The sequence below is a fragment of the Myotis davidii genome, unplaced genomic scaffold (assembly GCF_000327345.1).
Source record: "Myotis davidii unplaced genomic scaffold, ASM32734v1 scaffold205, whole genome shotgun sequence".
NCBI classification, from domain to species: Eukaryota; Metazoa; Chordata; class Mammalia; order Chiroptera; family Vespertilionidae; genus Myotis; species Myotis davidii.
In genome coordinates, this window is record NW_006297573.1 from 2,209,510 (window position 1) to 2,237,262 (window position 27,753).

The following is a 27,753-nucleotide window of genomic DNA, read 5'->3' on the forward strand; positions in this document are numbered from 1 at the left end:
CCTTCTCTCTTTTCAATCCATGGCCCAAGGCATAAAAGGAAAGTGAACAAAAAAATCAAAGCAATCCTAGTAACATTTGTGGTAGAAAATCTGACCAGATTGGTATGTGTGAATTTCATATTATTCTAAACTCCCATTATTCTCAATGGGCAGATTTAGGGGGTGGTTTGAATGTCTGATGTTTGGAGACCTGCCAGAGAACATCTAAAGGGTTTCTAATGAGAAGTGGGGGGTGTGAGGGGGGGCGCGTTGGGGTCTGCAAGTATCTCCTATGCATTCCCTGCTCCAGCCTGAGCTGGGCGTAAAGCAGGCCCTTCCTAGGAGGACACGTGAAAACACCCAGGGCTTCTTAAGAAGGTGCAAGGCTACCCTGCCGCCATGGCCTCAGTAAATAGGAGAGGGCAAAAACCGCTCATTCTTTTCATTGGTGATCTTCCGCAGTCCTGCAAATACCATGCTAGTGCAATGCTATCGTTTTCTAATGTGTGTTTAAATAGGAATAAAATGTATTGCATGCATAATTTTCCCCAAAATTACATTTGTGAGATACGAGCCTGGGTAATTCTGCTCCCTTTCCAAAGTGAAACGCAACCCTTGTGTTTCCAAACATCGCTGTGAAGCGAGGCCAGTACCTTCTCATTTCTGAGTTGGACACAAGTAACTATTATGTGCTGCTCTGGAAACTATGACAGAACCGGATTCATCTGTTTGTTTTAATGGTTCATAGCCAAGAGGAAAAAGAAAGTTAAAATTTTAATTTAATTTTTTAAAGCAAAAAAAAAAAATATGGTGTGAGAAAGAGCAAGGGACTCTTTTGCTAAGGAAATAACGTGTTAACGATGGTTGGGATTCCGAGGTGAAAGACAGCCCGTGATGCTGACATGGACACCTCAGAGGCATTCCAGGAGGAGAAGGCGGGGTACCAGAGTGAGCAGAATTCTCAACCCTGTAGATTGGCATCTTCCCTGTGACGTCAGAACCCCTCTGGGTGGACGTGCCTTGCTTGGCTCACTTTGAAAGCTGATGACCTCTGAAAGGTCAAGTATGTTGACTCCTAACCCTCTTTGATGCCCACTTTCAGATTGGTCTTTAGAAAGTAGAGAGTGTGACATAACTGGGATCCCATATCTAACCTGTAATTTCTTGACCACAGCCACCCTGAGGCAGAGTGTATTCTTGGCTCTTCCAACAACCCTCCTTCTCTCCTTCACTCCACCAGCTCTTCCCGCCTCCACCTGTATTTCTCCTGATGCCCCTTCTCTTCCAAGGGGTGTGAAAGCTGACAGGACAGAGTATTTCCCCGCTCCTGCTGGGCATTTAACCAAGGATGCTTCAAGGCTCCAAATCTTCTCAGGAAAAGCAAGGAGGTATTTTTGGAGAGGTGGCAACTTTTTGACCACATCAGAATATCATTTGTTCTCCGAGTTTCTGTGTCTCTGATCTTTTCTCTACATTGGAATAATTCTGCAGCCTCTGCTTCGATCTTTCATTTTATCATGTATCTCCCTTTTTAATTAAAAGACGGAGCTGACTTTCAGCTTAAAGAGATCTGACTGCACCTCCCAAGGGAAAACCCTGCCTCTGAGCTGGGAAGCGTTGCACCCAGCCCTGGTTCCTAGAGCCGGGCCTGGGAAGCACTGTGTGCTATGCTTTAACCGGACCACTAATATGTGGCCTGACTTACGAATTTAAAACGGGATACTTGCCATGCATCTATGGCCACAGTGGTCTTGGGGAAGGCACTGGTAAGTTATATTTGCTTGGCTAAAGAGAAATTATTTCCTGCGTGAGAAAAAATAACCCACACATTGCTAAGTCGCACACTAAAGCAAACCTAGGGGCATTGCAGCTCTCTGAGCTATGTGATGGTTCTCCTTCAGATCGAGATTCAGGTCTTTGGGGGCAGGCATCTTGATGTTATTTCATCTTCATTCCATAAAATGGGGCTCTTAGTTAAGAGGGCTGAGTGGGGTCAATTCCAAAGTGTTGGGTTATTTCATCACTACAACCTATCCCTATGAAGCTGCCATGGGTGGTGGGCAGAACCACCCTGGCATTCCAGATGAAGAGCTATGAGCCTCAGAACAAAGCAGCCTGCTGATACTGTGTAAATTATCAATGCTTCTAGCCAATTAGTCAGCGTAGAAAGAACCCACAAAATTACCCCCCAAAACTCTCCCCAGCTCTGTAGCTTCAAATTCCAACCACTGTCCCTCTCCCAAAGTCCCTCTACCTTGTCCCTTGTGTCTACATGAGATCTTTTTTAAATTGAGGTGAAATTCACACAACGCAAAATCAACCATTGTAAAGTGAGCAATGTAGCAGCAGTTAGTACCTTCACCTGCTGTGCAACCACCACCTCTGTCTATTCCAAAGTATTTTCACCACAAAATTAAATTCCACACCCATTGACTAATTACTCCCTATTTCTCCCTCCCTGGCTCCTGGTAACCACCAGTCTGCTTTCTGTCTCTCTGGATTTACCTATTCTTGAGATTTCCTATCAATGGCATCATTTGATATGTAGCCATCTGTGTCTGGCTTATTTCACTTAGCATAATGTTTTGGAGACCCTTCCATGTTGTGTCATGTTTGAGTACTTCCTTCCTTTTTTATGACTGAATACTATTCCATTGTACATATCTCACATTTTGTCTAGCCATTCATCTATTGATGAGCGTTTGGAATTATTCCAACTTTTTTACCTTTCTCTCTCTCTCTCTCTCTCTCTCTCTCTTATGAATAGGACCACTATGAACATTGGTGAACAAGTATTTTTGTTTGAGTACCTGTTTTTAATTCTTTTGTTTAAGTGAGATTTTATAGTTAGCAGAGTACCTTTACATCCATTCTTTTCTCACTAAGGAAAGGAATGCATTTTAACGGGATCTTCGTACCCCAAAGGGGAATTTTTAGGGCCTGACTCATTAGCGAGAATCAGTTCAGCTGGTTTAGTCTACTAGCCCTGCCCCTGCTCCAGTGTAAAATCTGACGAGGAAGAAAGTTGGGGGTGTGCCTGGTATGAAGAAAGGCCCATCCCATTTCCCCTAATGCTAACTTCTGGCCTCCTATTGTGCAATGCCCTTCTCATTTTCAGAGAATTCCCGTCTTTGCTCACTGACCTGAGCAGCTTGCCCAGCATTTGTAGCGATGGACTTCCACTGTCGCTGTCAAACTCCTCTGAGCTGCGACTTGCAGTGGCCGCGCGTCCCTTTCCTTGGTCTACGTGCTTCCTGGGCGGACCCTTCTGCTGCCACAGTGGTTGCGATCACTCTCGGCCCCTTTGACAATCCCTCATAAGCTCCTTCCCCTGGGGAATGGGGGCGACCCTGGCGGTGCAGGGCAGGCTGTGTTTGCTTTTCCCCGTCACATGACAGAGAGTTTGGAGGGTCCAAGAGGCTGGCGAAGTGGTCACTGAATGACCTTTAGGAGAAACATAAGTTCCCATCACAAAGCAACCCTGCGTCCCCACATCATCGCGAAGCGAGGTAGCCAGTGCAAGGCGGTGGTGCAAGGTGGTGCGGCCGCTGTGATGACCCGCTGAAATGCCACTTGCCCTTTCAGCCACACTTTTTTTCTCTGTAACGCAGCCTTGGCGCGCTCCTTGTAAGTGCCCTTGTGCTCACGCAGCCTTGCCGCGTCATGTTTTTAATTTGCTGAGCATGGAGGGCATCCAGGATGAAAGAAGTGTACACTGGAGAAAAGCATGACGCTGATGGATGCTGGAGGAGTGCTGGTTTCTCTCCAGCCCAGGCCAGCAGGGAAAATGGAAAGGATGAAAGGCACTTGTGACTTTACATTTAAAAGAAAACCTTCATTGCCACCCGGCATCTTCACAGGGCAAAGCCCCTGTAAGCAGTGCCAACATTTCCATAACCAGGCCATTTGGCAGGAAGCTGTGGGCCATAGTTACAAGCACTAGTTTGGGGCAAATCTAGCTAGGTAACTTTGGAATTTGGCAGGAAGCTGTGGGCCATGGTTACAAGTTTGGGGCAAATCTAGCTAGGTAACTTTGGACAAGTTCTTTACTCTTCCCAACCCTCAGTTTTCTCATTTGTAAAATGGGAATAATTATATCTTCACCTTCTTTATAGGACTGTTGTCAGGATTAAATGACTTGCTGTCAGTTTTTTTAATTAAACTTTAAAAAATGTATTTTTATTCATTTCAGAAAAGAATGGAGAGGTAGAGAGAGATAGAAAATCAATTATGAGAACAGAATCATCCATCACCTGCCTCCTGCACACCCCACACTGGGGATCGAGCCGGCAACCTGGGCATGTGTCCTGACCGGGAATTGAACCATGACCTCCTGGTTCAGAGGTCGGTCAACACTCATCCACTGACCCAAGCCGGCCAGGCTGAATGTCAGTTTTATATTTAAGTGAAACTTAGTGCCTGGTACACAGAAAGGCACCTTATAAAGTCCCTTATTTATAAATCAGGCTGATTGAGTTAAAAGAGGGTCTGGAAAAGTGGAGAGCGTCATTACAGATCTAACAACACGGTGTCATGGCTTAAATTTTAAGTTTAAATCCTGTGTCCACCAACGTCATTACAGATCTAACAACACGGTGTCATTGGAGCTTAAATTTTAAGTTTAAATCCTGTGTCCACCACTTACTGGCTTTGAATTTGAGCCACTTACTTAACTTCTCTGAATCTGAGTGTCTCGCTCTGTAAAATACAGAGGATAACGCTGCCTAAGGGGCAGCTTTGAAGAGAGCACTTAGCACAGTACCCAGTAGGGAGAGTGGCAGGCACTTAATACCTGTTTGTTTTTCTAGTGCTGTGGTTCTCAACCACATTCAAATCACCACAGAGCTTTTATAAAAGCATGAATGCCCGAGCTGTGTCCCCCGAGAGAGGGGTTTAATAGGTCCGAGGTGGGGCTTCGCCTTGGTATTTTCAAAGCCGCCTGAGGAGAGTCGTGTAAGCAGCCAGGGCTGAGCGCTGCTCCCCAGCAGATGCCGTTTGTTGTTTGTGTTTGTGCGTTTCGTGTGAGTTTTTTAGATCTGCCCCCAAGAGACTGGCCAGAATGTCAGGAATTCCGGGCACAGTCAAAAATCCAGTCCACCTGCAGCTCGAAGCCTTTCATTGACAAGAAATGTTCGGCAAGGGAGTTGCATTCCATTTTATTCTGGAAAAAAAAGTATTCAAAGAGTCTATTTAGAGTCTTGAACTGGAAAGGTGGTAAGAAGTTTAGCCTAAGCCTCTCACATAAAATATGGGAACTCCCAGTCGGTTGGGGATTTATAATGGAGGGTAATTCCAGGGTTTTGTCCTCCCAAGAGATATAAATTGAGGCCTCGAGAATGTAGTTGGGGGCGGGGGGGAAGAGGTGTTCTCATAATGACACCTTACGAGTCCGGGGCTCCGCTAATGCCTGGGGATAGAAAGGCATCATCTATAAAACAGGGGACGGAGGGAGGTGTCTCAGGACTTCGGCTTCCAAGATGCAAGTCTAGGTCATCCAGAACCTTCTTTCTCCCAATGGGTTTATGGTATTAGTTACCCAATAAAAGTGGGGTTAATTTTACAACCCAAGTTAAATGTGAGCCAAAAAGACTTCAACATTGCTCTCGGATTTATGAAAGTAAACATCTAGAGTGCTTGCAGGATTTTGCAACATTAAAATTTCAATGTCTTTATGTCGAGGATATGATATATTCATCTGTAATCATATTTAAAGGTTATGTTTTAAAAGTTTTGCAAGAGACTATTTTCAAGTCTAAACTAAAGATACTTCCCCCATCTCCACCTTCAAACGGACTGTTTTAGTGACTCGGGAGCAGAAAGCAGCTGAGAACTAGTGTCTTAAGAATCAGCCCTATCAAGTTTTTTTTTTTTTATTCACCTGGTTTTCTGTTATACTGGGCTCTCTAGATTCCCACATTCAACCCTCACCCCATAGTCCTGACCATAGTCCTTGTTACAAAGTAGGAGCTTAGTAAATAATTGTCCTTAAACATAAGTGTCCTCTTTGGTCATTGTAATAATCCTATATAATAAAACCCTAATATGCGAATCGACCGAACAGCAGAACAACTGGTCGCTATGATGTGCACTGACCACCAGGGGGCAGGTGCTCAACACCAGAGCTGCCCCCTGGTGGTCAGTGTGCTCCCACAGGGGGAGCACTGCTCAGCCAGAAGCCGGGCTCATGGCTGGCGAGTGCAGAGCAGTGGCAGGAGCCTCTCCCACCTCTGCAGCAGGTGGGCATTCTCCAAGGGGTCTGGACTGCGAGAGGGTGCAGGCTGAGCTGAGGGACTTCCCCCCGCCCCCCGCCCCAGTGCACAAATGTCATGCACTGGGCCTCTAGTTTAATAATAATCACATTACCTCTGTGTAGCACTTTTTAAAAGCATTTACACTGTTTGGTAGGCTCCTCATGAGTTTTGGCCGATAGGGTAGAGAGGTCAACTGCTACCATCCATATATGTGGCTCAGAGGCTCAGAGAGCTTGCCTAAAAATATAAGAATATTAAACCCAGGAAGGGAATTTTATTTCTCCTGACTTTGGCTTTAAAGTACTTTAACTTAAAAGAAACCAAAGAGGAAAAATGCTATTTTGTTCAGACGATGTATTGATTGTAGCCGGGTTAACAGAGAGGAGGAACACCCTGGGTGAAAGTCCGCCCGTCAGTGTGGAAGGTGGCCTTTGGCTGTGGTCTGCCTCTGAGGAACAGCTGGGCACTCTGTACTCCGGTGTCTTGCTTATCATGGACCCGTATGGTTTCTTCCCGGCTGCACCTGGCCTCTCACCCCGTGGGGCCACCTAATTGACATATCAGTTAGCGTGGATCTTGTGCAGAATTCGCCCACACCTTTGTATCAAATGAAGCAGAAATAATCTGTTTAAAAACAAAACAAAAACTGTAGAACATGTGCCCAGATTTTCAATTCATTTCCTCTTTACTCTTATAACTACTTCATCTTCCAGCCCACCACCAGCTGCGAAAATAAAAAGTGTTTTCTCCCATATTTAAGGATGATTTTGTGCTTCAGGATGGTTTTCTGGGGGTGAAGGAAACTTGACCAATGTGACCAACAGATGTGTTAAGTGATGGATGGAACTGAGGAAGAGTTTGATTCCTTAGCCCAGTCTTTAGGATACTATGCTCAACTGCGCCCCCTAGTGACTGTTGAGGGCATTGTGCAATCAGATCCAACTGTCTACGTGTCCGGTATGTACTGCATCAGTTCATGTCTATGCTCTGTTTTTAGAGATGAATATGAAGAAGATGGATTCTGTCAACCATACAGAGGGATTGCATGCGCAAGATTTATTGGCAACCGCACCGTCTATATGGAGTCTTTGCACATGCAAGGGGAAATAGAAAATCAGATCACAGGTAAGTAACACCACTGACATTCTGTTTATACCTTGAATAACTATTTTTCTCACCAATAGTTTTCTTAAGGTCCTCTGTTGGCCAAGGGTTAGGCCAGGCAGGCATGGGGGTTAGGAGCAGGACCATAAGCAAGCATGAGATAGGATCATTAAAATATTACTAAAATTGACATTAAAATAATTTATTGAATGCTGCTCTTAGAGGAAAAGGAAGCTTTGAAAAGCCTCACGTTCACTTAAACACTCAGTAAATATTGCTGAATGTCTTTGATGTACCTGGGCACTGGGGTATATGATGGTGTGGGGAATAAGGCCGGTTGTTTCTGCCCTCACAGAGCTTACTGTTTGGAAGCCACATCATGTGGACAGAAAGGGAATGAGTTTAGAGTCTAGGATTCTGGATTCTAATCCCTGAATCGCCATTACTGTGACTTTAGGGAAATCTCTTACTCTCCGTGAAAATCTCTTTCTTCATCTGTGACATGAATGATGAGGCAAGATGGTCATGGATCTCTTCCTGCTCCAGCTCTCTAGAGTTTGCCCTTCATTTTTCAGAATTGTAAGCATCTTAATGGAGATCTAATAGTGCAGCACTTTTTAGCACACATGAGTTGGGTAGTGTAGGTTATCTTCTGTGAGTTTGCACACCTAGTTCTGGTGCTTAGAGCCACTTTGTACCTATTGGTGCAGTTATTACACCTCTGTGCCACGCACTCTTGCAAGCCATTCAAATTGCCTTTCTGAGATTCTACTAAGGTTTCCAGCCTTAGTAAATAAAAATACAGGCCAACCAGTTACATTTGCATTTTAGATAAACAAAAGATCATTTTTTAAAAGAAGGTTGTCCCAAGTGTTTATCTGAAATTCAAATGTAACTGGGTCCCTTGTACTTGATCTGGCAACCCTGGGACTTAAGAGAGGTAAGAACAAACCCAATGTAGGCACAGCGAACATCAAAAAGTCCAGAAACTGTGTCCTGTGAGGAATTTGAAGGAACAAAGAGGTGGCTGCAGGAGCTACTTTACCTAGAGAAGCACCAATAGGAAGATGTAGTTGCCATTTGCTGAAGCCCTCGGGCTTTCAAGGGGAAGGATTCTGGGAAGTAGGGGTGATGGAGAGGAGCTGCTGAAGGCACATTTCAACCTGGTATGAGAACGTTGAACATACTTTTTACTAAGTACTCATGAAAATAAATGGGAGTTCTGTTATAAATATTTGGTCACCCGTTTATAAAAATCCTCTCCAACATTTTCAATGGGCATCAGCTTACTGGAAAGTATTACAGTAAAAAATTTTTTTAAAAAATCCAGTGAACTTTGTTTAACCCTGCATTTCCCAAACTTCTTTGGCTATGGAACCCTAGTTTCTCCAACGCTATTAATGTTCTACATAGTCCTTATTCAGAGGAACATTCTTTGGGAAACAATGTACCAACAACCTCTTAGGCTGCCTCGTGAGTAAGCCCTTTGTCAATGGAGGAATGCAGAGGGAGGCTGGCGCTCACTTTGTGCTTGGAAACCGTGCTGGATCTGAGGTTAGGCTAAGTGACCATTAACATTCCTTAATACTCACTGGAATAACTGAGTTGTGCTCTTGGAGAACTTCTAAGCGAGCTGCCTCCTTTTCGGAAGATGGCGTAGCAAGTATTCAAGCCACAAAGAAATTAAACAAGTTCCCCAAAGTCACCCACCAGCTGAGAGGCGAAACACAGACTGAGTCCTGCACTCAGGCCCAGCCGCCCCGTCCCACGCGTCCTGGCCTGCAGCTGTCAAATGCTTCAGAAACCTCACCGAACCAATAAAAAGTACCGGATGAAACACGACGTTCCGTTGCTTTGTAGTAAAATGAAAAATATATTGTCCTTTAACCTAATTAATTCTTTTTTATTAGGAAACGGTACATATGTAACTTAATCCTGTGTGTGTGTTTTTTTAACTTTATAGACAAAATGATTTTTTTTTCAAGACAGTGAAAGTAAGCTGCTTAGACATCTGACATGAATCTCCTCCTCTCGGCTGGCCTGTCTGAGCCCAGCAGATCCCTTCCAGTGTGTGTTATATATGATACTTGTTGGCTAGATCACCACAGATCAACCCCAGCCCTGGGAGTTAATAACTGTGTTTGTTTTCCAGCTGCCTTCACCATGATTGGCACCTCCAGTCACTTATCTGATAAGTGTTCCCAGTTCGCCATTCCTTCCCTGTGCCACTACGCCTTCCCGTACTGCGACGAGACCTCTTCCATCCCAAAGCCCCGTGACTTGTGTCGCGATGAATGTGAAATCCTGGAAAACGTCCTGTGTCAGACAGAGTACATTTTTGCAAGATCAAATCCCATGATTCTGATGAGGCTGAAGCTGCCCAACTGTGAAGATCTCCCCCAGCCAGAGAGCCCTGAAGCTGCCAACTGCATCCGAATTGGAATTCCTATGGCGGATCCTATCAATAAAAGTAGGTGGGCTCTGGCCGGTGTGGCTAAGCAGTTAGAGTGTTGGCCCTGGGGAACCGAAGGGCCTCAGGTTTGATTCCCGGTCAAGGGCACGCACCTGGGTTGGAGGTTCAAACCCCGGCCCTGTTGGGGGTGCGTGCGGGAGGCAACCAGTTGATGTAGACACATCAATATTCTCTCTCTTTCTCCTCTGCCTCTCTCCCCCTCCCTCCCTTCTTTCCACTCTCTCTAAAAAGCAGTGGGAAAAATATCCTTGGGTGAGTATTAACAAAAATTTTAAAATAAATAATAAAAGCAGAGGGTGCACAGACACTCTCTCTCTTCTTTCTCTCCCTCTCTCTCCCCCCTCTCTCTCCCTCCCTCTCCCCCTTCCTCCCTCCCTCTCCTCCTTCCTCTCTTTAAAATCAATTTTTTTTTTTTTAAAAAAAAAGTAGGTGGTAGCCCCTGGCCCTCTGTGCTGCCTTGGGGGCCAGCCACCCCATGGCACAGTAAAAAGTAGAATTTGATCCACAATAATGGTTTCTACTAATAGATTACCTTCCAATGGGCTAAATATACACCGTGTGTGGTCTACCTTCAAGAAGCTCCATGAAGATAGTAATTTTAAAATATTGTTGCTAGTTCCTCAATGACTTAAAAATAGAATTACCATATGACCCAGCAGTGCCACTCCTGGGTATATACCCAAAAGAATTAAAAACAGGTGTTCAAACAAAAACTTATATGCACGTGTTTGTAACAGCTCTGCTCACAATAACTAAAAGGTGGAAACAACCCAAATGTTCATCAGTGGATAAGTGGACAAACAAATTGTGGTATATCCACATAATGAAATATTACTCATCCATAAAAACCAATAAGTGCCATTCACCCATAAAAAGGAATAAATATTATTCATCCATAAAACAGAATAAAATGAATTATTATTCTACCATAAAAAGGAATAAAATCTTATTACAACATGACTAAACCTTGGAAACATTATGATAGTGAAAGAAGCCAGACTCCACTATGTGATTCCATTTATGTGAAATATCCAGATAGACAAGTCCACAGAGACAAGAAAACAGATTAGTGGTTGCCAGGGGCTGGGGAAGGGGGTCCAGGGTGATGGGAAATGACTGCTCAATGTGTATAAGGTTTCCTTTGGGGATGATTTATGGTTCCAGAACAAGATAATGTGGAGGTTGCACACTATTTTGAATGTTCTAAATGCATTAATGGTAAATTTTATGATATGTGTCATGTACCACAATTTTAAAGATATGTATATGGGGCGCTATCCTCTCTCTATCCTCTTACCACCCTCAAGCTAAAGACTGCTCCTCTCTACATTTCCCATGCATCTAGAACAGCGGTTCTCAACCTGTGGGTCATGATCCCTTTGGGGGTCGAACGACCCTTTCACAGGGGTTACCTAAGACCATCGGAAAACACATATGTAATTACATATTGTTCTTGTGATTAATCACTATCCTTTAATTATGTTCAATGTGTAACAATGAAAATACATCTTGCATATCAGATGTTTACATTACGATTCATAACAGTCGCAAAATTACAGTTATGAACTAGCCACGAAAATAATTTTATGGTTGGGGGTCACCACAACATAAAGAACTGTATTAAAGGGTCGCGGCGTTAGGAAGGTTGAGAACCACTGATGTAGAATGACACTCATTGATAAATTTTTTATTCCCTTTGGGTAGTTAATACTACTTTATTAGTTAAATAGCTTAATGTATCTAAAATGCTTAGAACTATACTTCGCACATAATAGTAACAATATCATCGGTATTACTATTATTACTATTACAACTCAATAGATTTTTTAAAGAGGGATTTCAAGTAACAGCCCCCATGGTCACGTGGGAGGAGTACTTATTCAGACCTGCTCCTCAAGAGTGTCCAGTCCCTCAGCACGGAGATGGCTTAGCTCCTGTTAGACACTCACCATGCGCTGCCACTAATAAGCGTTCTCTATGGATTAGCTTCTTGATCGCATGGTTCCTCCCGAAGGCCCTCAAGCAGGCGCGGAAAGAGCAGCTGAGCTTGAGCCTTCCCTGAACCATTCACTGGGAAATTACTCCTATGGCCCAGTTCTGATTTTTTCCCATGTTCAATATTAAAAATACTTGTGGAGTACTGGTTTTATTCCCGAAGCATAAGCTTTAAATCCTCCCAGGAATGTAGCTGCAAGGCAGGCCATGTCCCAGCGCAGCGTGCCGGAAGGCCGCCCACAGGGCCCCTGACCAGCAGGGGAGCCTTGGCCCTGAGGTTAATGCAGGAACTGCTGGCTGGGAGCCCCGCACCTCCTCTGTTTCTTCTTCACAGTGTGGGCGTTCCCTTTGTGTTTTCCAGATCACAAGTGCTATAACAGCACAGGCGTGGACTACCGGGGGACCGTCAGTGTCACCAAGTCAGGGCGCCAGTGCCAGCCGTGGAACTCCCAGTACCCCCACACCCACACCTTCACCGCCCTCCGCTTCCCAGAGCTGAACGGAGGGCATTCCTACTGCCGCAACCCGGGGAACCAGAAGGAAGCTCCCTGGTGCTTCACCTTGGATGAAAACTTTAAGTCCGACCTGTGCGACATCCCAGCATGTGGTAAATAGCACGCGTCGCCTTTATTGCGGTCCAGCCAGCTTTAGCGGAGCCCCGACCCATTCCCTTTCCTCAGGAGCGTCCTGTGAGCGGCAAGGGAGATTCGTGGCATTTGTATGATCTCAACCTATGTTTCTAGGATAGATACACCTGTTGTTTCTCCATAAAGTGCCTCTTAGGTACCAAACAGGGAGTGGCCTTTCCCTCCTGCAGCCATTGTTTTAGTGGGTGTCACAGGCACTGTCTCTTGCGAGGCACAGAGGAAGCAGCTTAGCACAGTCATTCACGTACAAAGACATTTCCCACGTCCAAGTGTACCTTGTAGCACAACAGGTGTATTGGGAGCAGAAGGGCGCTGCTTTCCCTGTGCCCTTGAGAACACCTACAAGGTCGGAGCAATCTACAGAGCTATTGCTCAGTTATGTAGGGCAATGGGTGGATATACAGCAGAAGTCTAGGAAGAAAATGGGATTCCTGAAGCAGTTTATTCCTTTTCCTAGCAGTTGCTTGGAGGGTGGGAGAAAGAGAATGAAGATGTTGATGGAGTCTGGAGTTTGGTGCTCCTTTGGGACTGATTCATCTTCCTGACCCTGGTTCTCATAGAGAATGTCGGTGGGGTTTCCCAGGCCTCGGGGGGTGGGGGGAGGAGGGGGCGGGCAGTCAGGATGTCACTGCCGGGGAGGAACAGCCGTAAAACAGATGATGATGACCTACACGGAGGGTTGATTGTGAACATAAATGAGTTGCTAACTGAAAAACCCTACGATGTCCGGAAGATAGCAAATGTTTAATCAATATTATCTACATAAAGGAATCTAAGATAAGTCGTAAACAGTCTGTGTACATAGGGATGCTTGCTCTCAGTTTGCCAAGTATTGTCTGAGAGCCTACTGTGGGGCAGGGGGGTTGAAAGAGGAATAGAATGTGACTCACATCACAATCACAATGCGATGTGTATGATACAATGGAAGTTAGCACAAACGTTATGGTACCAAGAAGAGGAAGCTAAAATGCACTAAAGAGGCCCAGAAGAGAAAGCAATACAAATATGAACAAGAACCCTTAATGATGAAAATTTGGGACACTATTATTCTGCAGTTTTGTTCTTATGTGTTACTTGTTGCCATACTGTCCCCTGCAAAATGGTTTGATGGGTGGTTAAACATGCCAAGTTTGGAAAAGAGGTGACCAGACTCCTTTTGTCTTGCTGGGCTCTAAAATGCCTTCACATGCAGCATGAAGAACAAACTATAAAATTAACTCTTCCAGAGCCACCATTGGAAACTTCAAAGCAAATTACCCTGTATTTTTAAAATGCTTTCCACTTAATAATGTGTGGCTTACCCTGCATGCTATATTCAACATGAATAGGAAGGGCATAACCATAAAATATAGGCTGATCATGATTTACTTAGTTACCCCACCCCTTCTCCTAAGCCAGGCAAGGTATGAAGATCTGCAAGAGGGACAAGGTAAAGGCAGCACTCACTGAGCACCCCTATGTGCCAGGCATGGTGCGTGGGGGCTTTCAGAGGCTTTATTTCTCCTCACCCTCACACTGTGATGGATATTATCAACCCTTGCTGATGAAGAAACCGAGGCTCAGAGAGCCTGAAAATCACGCAGCTAGTTCATGGCAGGACTGTCTGACTCCACGCGCCTCTTCCTGCCACTGGACTGTGCTGCCTCAGGATGCTGATGATTGTCCTGAAGAAGATAAAATGAATTATTTTAAGGAAGAAACACATTGTTCACTCCACTCGGGGTGAATGCAGTTGTCCTTTAGGTGACGTCCGACCCTTAATTTCCAACTAATATCCATCAGAACTATGGAGGGGATTTGCTCATAAACTGGAAGATTTGTTGATAATGTGCTTCAAGCTTTATTACCATTAGTTTATGTCAAGACCCTGAAGTATACTGAAGAAGTATTGGTTTTCATTTCAACGGCCTTCCTGAAGCAGTCAGACCAAACACATGCTCTGAGGGATGAAAGAAATCCTTGAACAGCCTTTCAGAATGTGGACAGAAAGAGAAAGATCACCTGCATCTACAAAAGGCCTACCGTACGCCTACAGGATGCTCCTTGCTTTATATATTCATCTCCATTTAAACCTCAGAACCATACTGGGCGGTGGGGTTATTACCATATTCCACTGGGGTTCCGAAGGGCTAAAGGAGTTGTCTAAATCACATAACTGATGGGGTTGGACTTGGAACCATCCTCTGTCCACATAAGCTCTAACCAAACTCAAAGCCAAAACTCTTTTCCAAGACACTCTACTATCTCCATTTAAAGATTTTCCAGGAATAAAGAAAAGACAATAGGCTCAACCTCCAGATTCCAGTATATCGATTCCCATAATATGATATGACATAAAAATGGTCCCTTGCTGATAAAGAAATGTATCAGAGCATGACTCAGTGTATTATTAAAGTATTAATCAGTGCAGGGATATTGGAGACCTTCAGAATATTTCTTTCTGAATATCAATCTGCAGAGGACACAGTTAAATTCCGGAGGACTGGTTAATTCTAGTCATCTGAGAAATAAATTTAGATGAAAGTTAAATCTGGAGATGACAGGGCAGTTTTCACCACTTACAAAAATAATTTTTTTAAAAAAAAAGAACATTTTTATTTCATTTTGAAAGAAAACAGTTCCTCTTGAATTCTCCAGGCCAAGCCACAGATACATCCTTTAAAGGAATAGGGAGGCATGGCCCCCAGGATGAGAATTAAAGAGGAGAGCCCGTCAGCGCCGGCTGTTCCAAGGCAAGGCTTGTTGTAATTGTCCCTCAGTCACCAACCTCTGACAAAATAATCATAAGACAGTCCTACTGTATAACACTTCTTTAGAGCATTTGAATTTTTTTTCTTATTTTGTTGTTACAAAAATCCGGAAAGATAAAGTAGGGATTTCCTGCCCTTTTTACTATATAGGAAAACCGAAGTCCAGGGAAGTGGTAGGACTTACCTATGATCACAATTAACTCATGGAAATGAGGCCTCCTATCTCTAGGGCCGTGGTCAGCAAACCGCAGCTCTTTGTGTGGCTCTTCCACAAAATACCACGTGCAGGTGTCGCATGTGGCTCGTGAGCCGCGGTTTGCCGACCACTGCCTAGGGCCACGCACTGCTCTTTCTTCTGTATCAGTGATTCTCAACCAGGGGAAGTTTGCTTTCCAGGGGACATTTGGCAGTGTCTGGAGAGATTCTGATTGTCACAACGGGGGAGGGTTGCCATCTATGGGACAGAGTCCACGGATGCTGCTCAACAACCCAGGATGCACAGAACAACCCCAGAATTTTCCAGCCCCAATGTCAACACTGCCAGGGTTGAGGAACCCTGAGGCTGGATAGGAATTATACAATTTACATTGGAGAATATAGTATTTTATATTTATTGCATAAATTATATAATTTAGAGTATAGGATAACAATAATATTAAACATCAGTTACCACTTACTAAAAGCTTACAGTGAGCCAAAGATGATGCTAAGAGTTTTTTATGCATGATCTTATGTATTGTAGTCCTGTAACCCTATGAGCTGGGTTTTATTTTACCCAAGAAAAGAACACTGAGACTTAGAGAAGTTAAGTGACTTGTCCAAGGCCACAAGGTTAATAAGAAGTGGATCCAGGACTCAAGCCTATAGCCAGTATTGAGAACAACTTTTCATCTTACCATGAGTTATAAGCATGAGGGGCAGATTTGAAATGAGTCCTTTTCCACTTCCCTCCCGAATGGGATGGAGTCTCATGAGATGTTCCTGTACTCGTTAGTTAAGTCAAAGTTAAGGAAATTTCAAAATCTCCATGGAGTTTCTCATTTTCCCACTGATAACTTTTGGTTTTGTTTCAACTCAGTAAGGCTAAAAGAGGTATAGGCCTAATTAAAGGCAGAATGTGAGCATTGTGGTACTTTCTAGAATAAAAGCACTAGAGAATAGTCAGCCACAGAATGTTTTACCCATGAACTTTCACTCTAAGACGGAACATAAAATTAAGCACAACCAACTATGGCTGCTGTGGATTCTGGGAACTGACTTGGCTAGGACTGTGTGCATGTGCCCAGGCAGTGCTTGGAGAAAGTGAAAGAACAGAAGATAGTTTGGGCAGGACCTGACCTCTCAGCCTTCCAGTCTTTTCTTTCCTGCCCCAGGCATCTAACAACTGAATAATTAGTTATGTATTCAGTCAGTCACTCATTGAAACCAGTATGTGTTGAGCTCCTACTGTGTGTCCGACTTTGTGAACATGCTAGATCAGACCATACGCTCATGTAGCTTACAATCTAGTGGAAGCAGCAGATGAAAGAAATATGAATCACATTAAGCACTGCCGTATGGTTCCCAGCATTTACGTGTGCTGCTGTTATGTACTTTGCATTTTAATGATGGCTGCTGGTTGTTGGAAGTTCTTTCTACCAGCATCTGGCCTATGAATTCATTAGTGCTCAATAAAACATGTTGAATTAATTGATCCTCTTACTGACCACAGAATAAAGGAATCATCTCCATTTTACTGATGGAGAAGCTGAGGCAATGTTGCTTCTACTAAAGCCAAGATTCAGTCCAGGTCCACAGGACTCCAGGTCTGTCCACCATGCCACAAGTACTGAAATCTCGATTATGTAGAGGAATAAACATTCCTTTATCATCTCCCTCTTTTCTTTGATCATGCATTTTCTAGGTCTTTGAGACATTATCCATTGATACTCTGTGCAGCTCTTCAGGTGCAGGAATGGAACCCCCTCCACAAAGACATCTACTCTGAAAGACCCCAGGTGCTCCACATAGTCTCAGCCCCCGCCTCACCCCCACCCCCAGCAGCTTCACCCCAGCCTCACGTGCTTGCCGTGTTCCCGTTAAGTCCCAGCTCTCCTCCCTTCCCGGCAGCCCAGGTCCCCAGTCCTCAGAGTTGGCCATCTTCCCTGAGATCCTGCCTGCAAACCTTCATTCACTACACTTTCACCTCTAGTCACTGTGGCCACCTTCCAAGCCAAATACCGTGGGTTGGGTGGAAAGTAAATCGAAAAAGAAACATTTGCCTATGTTCCTTCCAACTGGCACCTAGGCACGCCTCCCAGGTTCACAGCTTCGCTGTCGCCCTTATCATTGCTTTTCTACGCAGCTCTGGGGATGAAGCTGTGGAAAATGTCTATTTCCTCAAGAGCGCCTTTTGCAGGAACCTGGCAATTTTATTTTGGCTGTATTCTACCACGTGACTTACGTTCCTTCTCTCTCTCCCACTAATTGAAATTCCTTGTCTTGTTCTCAAACTGTGTGGGGAGACAGAGCCTCTATTGGATTGGAGTTCTGATTTTCAACCTTGGTCCTTTATTTTACTCTAGATCCAGTCGTGAGACCATGTTTCCCGGCCAGCGTGACTGATTCACCTCTAAGGAAAGCTTTCCTCCTCCACCAAACAACCAGAATTTCCGAGCAGCAGTATGGTGTTCACTCCTAAACCAGCTCCGCTGAAGTGTGCCCATTGATAAGAAAAGTAGTGAACCAATTGGCTCCGTGTGGAGTTTTCATACCTGGCCTGTTGCTCTTGTGTTTCCTTTTAAGTCCTTGCCTTGCAGCCATTTGCCAAAGGGCACGTTGCCCAGTTCTGTGCCTGAATCGCCCTGATTTGTCCCATAACCTTACAAGTACCCGCCCTGGGTTCTGCTTTGTCACAAACCATTTTCTGCAGCGCGGTGGTTTACAGTCCGGGGCAAGGCAGATGTTTTCCAGATTGCGAACACTGCAGTTTTTAACTCGCTCTGTCAGCGGCCTTCTCCCATATTTCATAGAAGACCTGTTGTAAGGCAATTTGTCTTTCAGCCATTTCTTCAAACCAAAATTGAACATTACAGTGAACTGGATGGTGGGGAGGGGAAAGGAGGAAGGCATAGAGCACTGCTTTGTATAGTCTGAAGCTTTCCGGAAGAGTTATTTTTATACTGCAGAGATTTTCAAGATGTACTTTGGTCTCTGGTCTTTATACATTTTCAACAAAGTAAAGAACAATAGTTACCCAAACCTTGTAACTAAGTCATGTTCCCTAAACATTTTTAACCATAAAATAGTTTTAACCATAAAATAACCATAAAAGTGTTTTTCACTGTCCCCGATATACATTGAGTCTTGACCCAGTGTGTCAGCTACTCAAGCAGCGAGGTTTTAGAAGCTCTCCGCTCTTTGGGTCAACCACCAGGGCAGTAGGAAGTGCTCCCTGTCATCTTGACCCCTTTTTAACCCTTTGGGGACAGAAATCTTTTTTATTTTTTATTTTTTTAATATCACGAGATGATCAGTTAAGCAAACTTTTACTGAAGCTTAAAATTGTGGTGCAGAAATGCATTTCAACCACGCCAAGTCCAGCATCAGCATGAAGAAATGATGGCACCAAAATTTTCCCTCCTCTATCATAACATACTAGGATTAATTTACAGTTTTCGTTTTTCTAGGTTTTGTTTCACACAAATCTGTGCAGTTTTTCAACATTAGATAGAAATCTGTTAGAAAAAAAATAGACCTCAAGCCAACACATGTTATGAAATCTACTAAGACACCATTCAAGGACAAAATCCACCTTGACCACTGGGTCCTCAAAACAGCACTGAAACATTAGGGACTGTGTGCTAATTACAGAATCAAATTGATCCATTGATTGAAAGCTTCTTCAATGAATCTTTGAATAAAAAACATGCTTGAAATAAAAGTCAAACGTTTCCCAACCTTTTAAAAAAAGTTCCAACCCTTTGGTTTCAAACCAAGTAGATTTTATGTTTAGAAACACTGAAAAGAAAGTGTTTTGTTTATAAATATAGAGGGAACAAAAACATCAATGCATCAAGCCAGAAAGAACTAAAAAAAAATTTAGGACAAGAATACAAAATTTAGTCAACTTTGCTGTTTTCTGGGCTGCTTAAATCTCACAGTATTTGCAAATATACTCTAAGAGCTAAAAATGCCAACTCTTGAAAGCCTGTATTTCTAGTCACTTCCCTTTAACCATTTTGGAATGTTGTATGTTGCGTTTTCTGGTGACAGAATTCTGATACAACACCACAAGGATTGTTGTTATTGGCTTTGTATCAGTCCAGTTTCTGGCAGGAAGCTAAAGGCACAAATGGAGAATTTTATAAAGAGACTATTTATAATGGTGGCAGAATTAGGGAAAGCCAATAACGAACGTGCAGAACCCAGGCAAGCAGGAGTGGGAGGCATTACCATCCTAAGCCTGGGAAGTCAAGGGGACCATCAGTTGCCTTACTCCATAGTTGAAGCTAAAGAGAGAGGGCTGTCCAATACATGCTGGGACCTCAGATAGAGGGCTGAAGGTAACCCTCTACAACCCAGCAAGGAGGGAGTCCTGGGAATAAACACATCGACTGTACTCTCTTCTTGCCCTGGGCAGTTCTTTTTATACTGCCAATACCTCCCATTGGCTGACCCTAACCGGAAGCCAGAGGACAAGGGGGTCTATTAATGCTGTTACACCCATTGAGGTCAACCACAGCATAGAGCTGGGCAGACAAGGACTGAAACTGGTCTGGTAGGCTGAGGACACTCAGGAAAAATATTCGTCGCTAGCTTTAAATCAGTTGCTTCATAAGAGAGTCGAAGTTTCCCAGGGGCCTAAATAAGGGGCTGTCAGCTCAGTTTATAAAATCAGAGTATCTTGGGAGAAACCATAGAAAACATCCAGCCTCCGTTTGAACGTTGCCAGAGGCCTCCACAGACAGCAACATCTCTCCACCTCAGAGTGGTTGTGGGATAGCTCCCACTGCTCAAAACTGGCCTTGGTAAGCTAGAAACCAAAATTTGTATGTGAAATCTCCTGATTAAAAAAAAAAAGTTACTATTTTAAGAACAACAACTATTAAGGAACAAGTCAATGTACTGGATCTAGCTTGTAACCTCGGTTGTCATTTCTTATCCAATTTGAAGACATCTACACATCCTTCATTTGATTTTTTTTAAATCTAAGAGCATGTAGTTCCTCCAGTCTTTTCTTACCCATCCTCCTCCTTCTCTGGATGTTTCTTGCTTCTTCAAAAACCTTCTTAAAAATATAACTCTTAGAGTAGAAGACATGTGTTGGTGTATTTTTACCAGAACAGGTAGAAGAGGACCATGATGTTCTTGATCATGACTTAGTATTGCCAGTGAAGGGTATTTTGTTGCTATAAGTGCCACAGATGAGAAATTTTTCGAGCAGTTTCATCATGATGTTGCTGGGTCCAACTGAGCCTTCAAGTCTTCACTAAAACATATTGGGGGATTTTGTTGCTGTTGCTGCTGTTTTGCTTTGGTTTGGTTATATTAAAAAGTATTTAGTAGATTTGCTTAATCATGGACTTCTCTAGACAAGGTCTTTAACCTAAGTGAAAGTTACATTTACTTGCAAAATTTCAACTGTTTGTTTTAGGTCATTCTTTCAGCCTGTTCGTCCTCTAAAAACTTTTTTTTTCTATAGTCAGTTAGGTATCGTTCCTAGGTTCAGGCCATTTTCAAGTTTGAAACATGTCATCATCAAGTGCTTGATGATAATGTTAGACAGGTTTCTTCAAGCATAGCCCACTACGATTTGATGTGATTTGCTGATTAAAACTATTAGAGTGCAGGCCTGTGATGAATTACTAACCCATCTCATATTGTCTAGCCTTCATTTTTTGTCCATAAGGATAAACACTCGATCAAATGTTTTGCTAACATTTAAATGCGGTTGGTCTACCATTCTAAAATAATACTATTACAAGTGAAAAAAGATTTAATTTTATAAAAACTATTGAATTTTGGCCCTTAAAGATTAGCTCACTTTAAAAAGTGGGAAAAGGACTTATATAGGCATTTCTTCAAAGAAGATAAACAAATGTCAATGAGCATGAGATGTTCAATACCACCAGTCATTAAAGAAATGCAAATCAAAACCACAATGAGAGTGTTAGTGAAGATGTAGAAAAATTAGAACTATTTTGTAGTGTTGGTGGGAAGGCAACATGTGGTAGCCACTATAGAAAACACTATGGGTATTCCTCAAAAAATTAAAAATAGAACTACCATTCATCCAGCAATATTGTTTCTGGGTATGTATTCAAAAGAACTGAAAGCAGAATCTCAAAGATATATTTGAGAATGAGCCCTGTTATTGTGCGTTATTCGCAATAGCTCTGAGGTGGAAGCAAGACAAATGTCATCAGTAAATGAATAAAGAAAATAATGGTGTAGCCCTGGCTGGTGTTGCTCAGTAGGTTGGGTGTTGCCCCATGAACCAAAAGGTTGCCAGTTCAATTCCCAGTCAAGACACATGCCCAGATTGCAGCTCAGTCTGGTAGGGAGCGTGCAGGAGGCTGCTGATTGGTGTTTTGCTCTCATGTAGATGTTTCTTCCTCTCTCTCTCCCTCTCCCTCTTTCTCTAAAAATCAATTTTTTTTAATCTTTAAAAATAAAATAAAACATGATATATTATTCAACCTTATAAGAGAAGGAAGTACTGTCACATGCAACAACATGGATAAATCTTGAGGACATCATGCTGAGTTTAAAAAAGCCAATCATAAACAAATACCATGTGATTTCATTTATGTAAAACTAGAGGCCCAGTGCACGAATTCATGCATAGGTGGGGTCAGGCCAGCCCGCCCTGATTGGGGCTGATGGGGGCCCGGCCGGCCGGGGGGAGGGGACACAGGAGGTTGGCTGGACACCCCGTCCCCGATCAGGGTAGAGGGGGCCAATAGGGGCCACAGAGCACGTCAAAGCAACCAGTCATTCCAGTTCTGGTGTTCCGGTAGCTTGGCTTTTATATATATAAATATCTAAAGTAGTCAAATTTATAAAAACAGAAAGTAGAATAATGGTTGCCAGGGCCTGGCGAGGAGGGGAAATGAGGAGTTGTTCAATGAGTATAGAAATTCTGTTTTCAGGATGAAAAAGTTCTGGAGACCTGTTGCACAACAATGTGAATATACTTAACACCACTGTTTGCTTCAAAATAGTTAAGACGATAAGTTTTGTTATGTGCTTTTACCATGATTTAAAGTTTTTAAATTAAAAGGAAAAGATTAGCCCAAATCTTTCCTTTTATAGAGGAGAAAACTGAGGCCCTGGAATTTTAGAAACTTCTAGTAAACTCGTGTGGACTCCAGTTACTGAGATTTTTCTCCAGTGTTCACAAATTCATTATTGTCCTCCTAGTTATTGTGATTAAAACATTTTCTGCAGAGAAAAAATTTAATCACGTTATATGGCTTATCAGAGTCCTATTTTAAGAATTAATTCATTTGAGAATGCATAAGGCAATAGATCACCTACTTAATATTTCCATCATTAAACCGAGAGTATGAACGGCTGGGCTCAGCATGCCCACTGAAGGCCCAGATACCATGGTTTTCCATTTGGCTTCCAGGCACCTGCTTAAATATTAATAATGCAGACCCCTATCTGATAACAACCAACGTATTTTATAGTTTCCAACTAATAAATGGTAGCAATTCCTATTTGTTTTTTTATGGTTTTAAATTTTTTTTCAAAACAAGATCATAATTTAACTTATTTAATTTCCTTTGAATTCTGATTTTCTGTAAGATTTCTTCCTACCTTTGCCATGCTGCAAATCTGAGCACTTTGTTGTTTTAACTCAAAAGTAATATCCCAGATGAGGTTTCATTTTATAGAAGTACCTCTTGAATGAGAAATCATGTATACCTTGTTTTAGCCCAGGATAAGAAAGGAGTATTTTCTCTATTTTATTTAATTACTAATCAAAATATTGAATATCATTGTAAAAATAAAACAGGAATGTCAGATATAAACTGTGATACCAAATTGATTTTTAAAAGGAAATTAATCATGTGATCCAGACTAAATTGTTGGTCCCAGAAATCCCAAGGATTAACTTGATGTAACTAATATGTGCATTTTACTTTTAGGCAGTTACTGCAAAGTATTAAAAATCTTCACCATTCTAATTTTCTTTGCAATGCACTGGAGGTGCCCATTACCCTTTAAAGGGCATAGTAAGAATAATGTCCATTGTTCTAATGTGATTCTTTTTCAGTATGGTCTCTGCTGGATACTAGCCCTCACTGAGAGGGAGCCTTGGACTCTTAAGGAGATGATAAAAACAATTTCATACAGTATGTTAGCTTTTATTAGTAATATAATTTATAAAGCATGGAAGTATTGAAGGCAGACAGGCTTGCATTCCAACCCAGACTTGACCTCTTTCTAGCTTTGTCAAATTATCTGTTCTTTCTTGGCCTCAATTTCTCCATGTGTAAAATCAAGATAACATTGGGTTAAAATGACGAATAAAAATGCTAGGACATTTAAAAGAGGTTGGGCAAATGTTCGTGTTCTAATTTTCTATGAGTAACATTAGTTGTTCTGAGGAATGTTTTCCTATACATTTTTCCTGAGCCAGACCCGGACTCCCCTCCTGGCCAAATGCAGAGAGCTGTGTGGGAACGTGAGCCTGTTGTATGGTAGACTTACAATAGGCCTGAAGCTGCTTTCTGTCACTTCCAACTCCACCACGTATTGTTCTGCTTGATTATTTCACTTGGCAAGAAGACATTGTGCTCGCTCGCATATCCTCCATGAGCCTGAAGGGGCCAAGTTTGACTGTGTTCAAAGAGTTTAGCTTCTTGAAGTTTGTTCTGCGGCAGACCTACAGGGGGATTTGTCCCAGACCTCGCATTTACAGTCAAAGGCGCTCTGAGAATAATCTGATACGGAATGTACAGAATAGACTCCTTTGTTTGCCAGACAGGTGAGAGCCCTGCTTTCCCTTGTTGTGAAAACTCCGGGCCAGAAAAAAAAAATGACTAGCATTACGTTAGGACTAAATGAGCTTCATTTCTTTTGTAATCGTTACCCTCATAATGATTTCACTGAAAATCCAAGAATAACAAGAGGGATTTCTCCCTTTGTGGTACTGACAGATATGAACGTGTTTTATAACGTTAATAATCAGAGCATTCCACAACTGCATGGCAGTTTTCAATTTTCCGAGGTTCTTTCGTGAACGTTATCTCTCACGTGAACCAAGTAAGACTGAACAAATGAGGAGATGGAGGTCAGAGAGGTGGTTTCTTGCTTAAGGTTATTTAAAATCCCCAGCCCAAAGCTTTCATTCCTGCATCGTTTCCTACTCTAAGCATAAGGGGTAAATATTGAGGGATTGACTTGTAACAGGTATAGAATAGATACTTTCGCTGTTACTCTATTTATTCTTTATATCAATTCTATGAAATAGGTATTAGCATTGCCATTTTACAGATGGGTTTGCTCAGAGAGGCTAAGTGCCTTCCGGAGGTTACGTAGATAACGACAAAGGCCGTCTGTAGAGTTTCTGACTCTAAAACATACATGTCCTTCATTCTGCTACACTGTTTCTAAAGAGGATAGATGGATAGATGGATTGATGATCGATATCTATCTATCTATCTGTCTGTCTGTCTATCTGTCTGGTGGGCCCTGTGGTAGACACTCTTCCATGTGATTTTTTTCTATCTACCCACCCACCCACATGCAAACACTCTTGTTACAAAAGAGACCAGTTTCTAATGGCTAGAATGATTAGAATGGCCTCCCAGAGATGCCTGGGTTATGTTTACCTGCCACAGTGTATACAGCGGAGAGTTCTAAAGGAGCACGTCTGGCAAAGCTTCACTGTCATTCCCCACATTTCAGGCCTCGCTCGTCCTTCCTACTTCCGTGAAGCAAGAGAAACCCTACCATGAGAAAGCAGGTGCACAACAGCAGCCATTCGCAAACTATTGGCCGTGCGGTGTGGTGGCTAGAGCAGGAGCTGTGAAGCAAGACCACAGGGGAGGAGTCCCAGCTTTGACTTATTAATTGCATGTCCTTGGGCAAGTTACTTAACCACTCTGCCCTTCAGCTTCCTCACCTGTAAGAATGGAGTTAAGGATGGCACCTGCCTCCTGGGATTGGTTATGAGGATAAAATGAATGGGTTAATGAAAAGTGCTTAGAACAGTACCTGGCCCCTATTCATAATAGTAGAAGATACTCAATAAATATTAAGACTTAGTAAACAGATTTTACCCCTCCCCAAGCCCTCTGAGGGTTAACCCGTAGAGCAGTCCCATCGTTCATAATAGCAGAAGATACTCAATAAATATTAAGACTTAGTTTTAAACAGATTTTATCCCTCCCCAAACCCTCTGAGGGTTAACCCGTAGAGCAGTCCCATCACCCAGATTTGGGCACTCCTTCTGACCTTCTTGTCTTGAGTCTGTTTATGTGGAGAGAAAACGATGTGATTGGTGCTCTATCTCACTGAACCACGGGTTCCCAAAGAAGGTACGTGCAGGTATATTCCCATTTATATGTACAAGGGAAGCTCACTGTTTACAGGGACTTTGGGGGACTCTTCACCACTGTATTCATACTTCCCTTCTAGCATTTCCAACAGCGTATTGTATTTATCTTTTCTCTGTTTTCCTTACTAGCCCATGAGTTCCTTGAGGGCAAAGGACATGTCGAAGTTAAGTTTGTATTCCCAGACCCTAGAAGAGTGCTTGTCAGTAGTCGTTTTGGTTTATTGACTTACTGAACAAGTGGGAGAATGGGTGGATGGATGCATGGTTAATTCTTTTGTAAATAGTCATCTCTGAATTTTGTGTCAATCTTTATTGCCACACTTTGGATTTTCTTAAAGCAAGATTGTTGATGAGGTTATTGGTGATCAGGGCATGTATTATGCAACCCCTATAAAAGCTGTCCCATAATTCTTGTTTGCTTTATCAGTCAAATAATTAGTTAATGATAATATATACCCAAAGTACTTAGTTGTTGTGTTGTTGTTGTTGTTTTTAAAGTACTTAGTTTTAAAGGCCAGGCTCAAACCAATAAAAAGAAATGTACGCGTAAGGTCCTTCTCTCTGTATTACATTCTTTCCCAAGCAACAGTAGGTACAGTGGGTGTATAAGATTTCAAAAATACACTTCAAGGTGTTACCACTCATAATTATTGAGTTCATATGAAACCATTTAGGAAGAATTCTTGGGTTTCAAAAAAGTATCAAGTTCTACAATGGTGCCGCACGGGAGGCAATGATAGACACTATACAAAATACATACTTGGTGCATGCGGACAAGAAAAGCCCAGAGGGGTGAGTGATTTATTCAGGGTCACACAGCTCATCAGAGACCGAGCTGGCCCTGCCTTCAGGTCCCCATATTCTCAGGCCATTGGGTTTGTTGACACTGGGCCAGGATTCTTTAGTGATGTTGACTCTGGAAGATGCAGGACTGGCCCTGTGTGTCCAAACAAGCCCAGACAACGGCATGATTTCTGGAACATTAGGTCGCGGTGTTTGATCTGGGCTGGCGGCCAGTGGAAGAAGAGCCCTGTGGTCCACATTAATGCTCATGGATGTATACAGTCCATTCACCTGGCGTTTAGCTTTTAAGGTGTGAGAGAAAAGCCGGTCTGATGCTAGGGAGAGGCAGCCTCAGAGGGGGACCCACACACATGCAAAGCCTTTATAATTTCCCTCTGCCATTTTTAAACATTTGAACTTTAAACTTTTAAACTTCAATAAATTATGTTGAAGGTTTGATGGAAACAAATTGTAATCAGCAACGGTTCTTTTTTTTTTCTTCTCACAGTGGACTTGTGTGTGTAAAAGAATAGGAGGTCCTTTTAAACTAGGCAGTGTAATAGTATACATGGCATGGGAACTTGTATAACTTTTGTTCTTCTTTGAAATTTTTATTTCTGCACCCAGATTCGAAGGATTCCAAGGAGAAGAATAAGATGGAAATCCTGTACATTCTGGTGCCGAGCGTGGCGATTCCCCTGGCCATCGCCTTGCTCTTCTTCTTCATCTGTGTCTGCCGCAACAACCAGAAGTCCTCGTCGCCGCCCGTGCAGAGGCAGCCCAAGCACGTCCGAGGTCAGAACGTGGAGATGTCGATGCTGAACGCGTATAAGCCCAAGGTAAAGTGAACAGAGCGCGGCAGCACTCATGATGTCAGTTCGGGTTAAAGCAAACCTATAACCCTCCCCAGTTTAGAAGTCAGATGACGCAGACTCAGGTTCACAAGTGCTGGGGTTCGCTTGCAGGTAGCCGTGCATCTCTGACTGCGTCCGAGGCAGCTTGCACATTCTTTCCTCAGTGTGTCCACGTCAGTGCTGGGCCACACCGCTGCCTCCCCACACAGTTTGGCTGCGAAGGAATCCTTAGGAGGCCACCTCTCCCAGCCCCTCAGGACTCAGCTGTTTTAAAAATCTCCAAGGAGGAAATTCCATACTCTTCCAATCAAACTGAAAGAGAGATGAAGAAAGGTAGAGAGGTGGAGAGAGTTGGGGGGGGG

At 43.0% G+C, this 27,753-nt stretch overlaps 1 protein-coding gene across 1 annotated transcript in view; it reads left to right on the forward strand.

Moving 5' to 3' along the window:
• The window catches only part of ROR1 (receptor tyrosine kinase-like orphan receptor 1), a 176,180-nt gene that overhangs the window by 128,344 nt on the left and 20,083 nt on the right, over window positions 1-27,753 (forward strand). Inside the window, exons 5-8 of the mRNA XM_006773274.2 lie at window positions 7,228-7,355; window positions 9,487-9,804; window positions 12,164-12,409; window positions 27,165-27,376. Of these exons, the coding sequence (XP_006773337.1) occupies window positions 7,228-7,355; window positions 9,487-9,804; window positions 12,164-12,409; window positions 27,165-27,376 (904 nt within the window). The remainder of the gene's footprint in view (window positions 1-7,227; window positions 7,356-9,486; window positions 9,805-12,163; window positions 12,410-27,164; window positions 27,377-27,753) is intronic.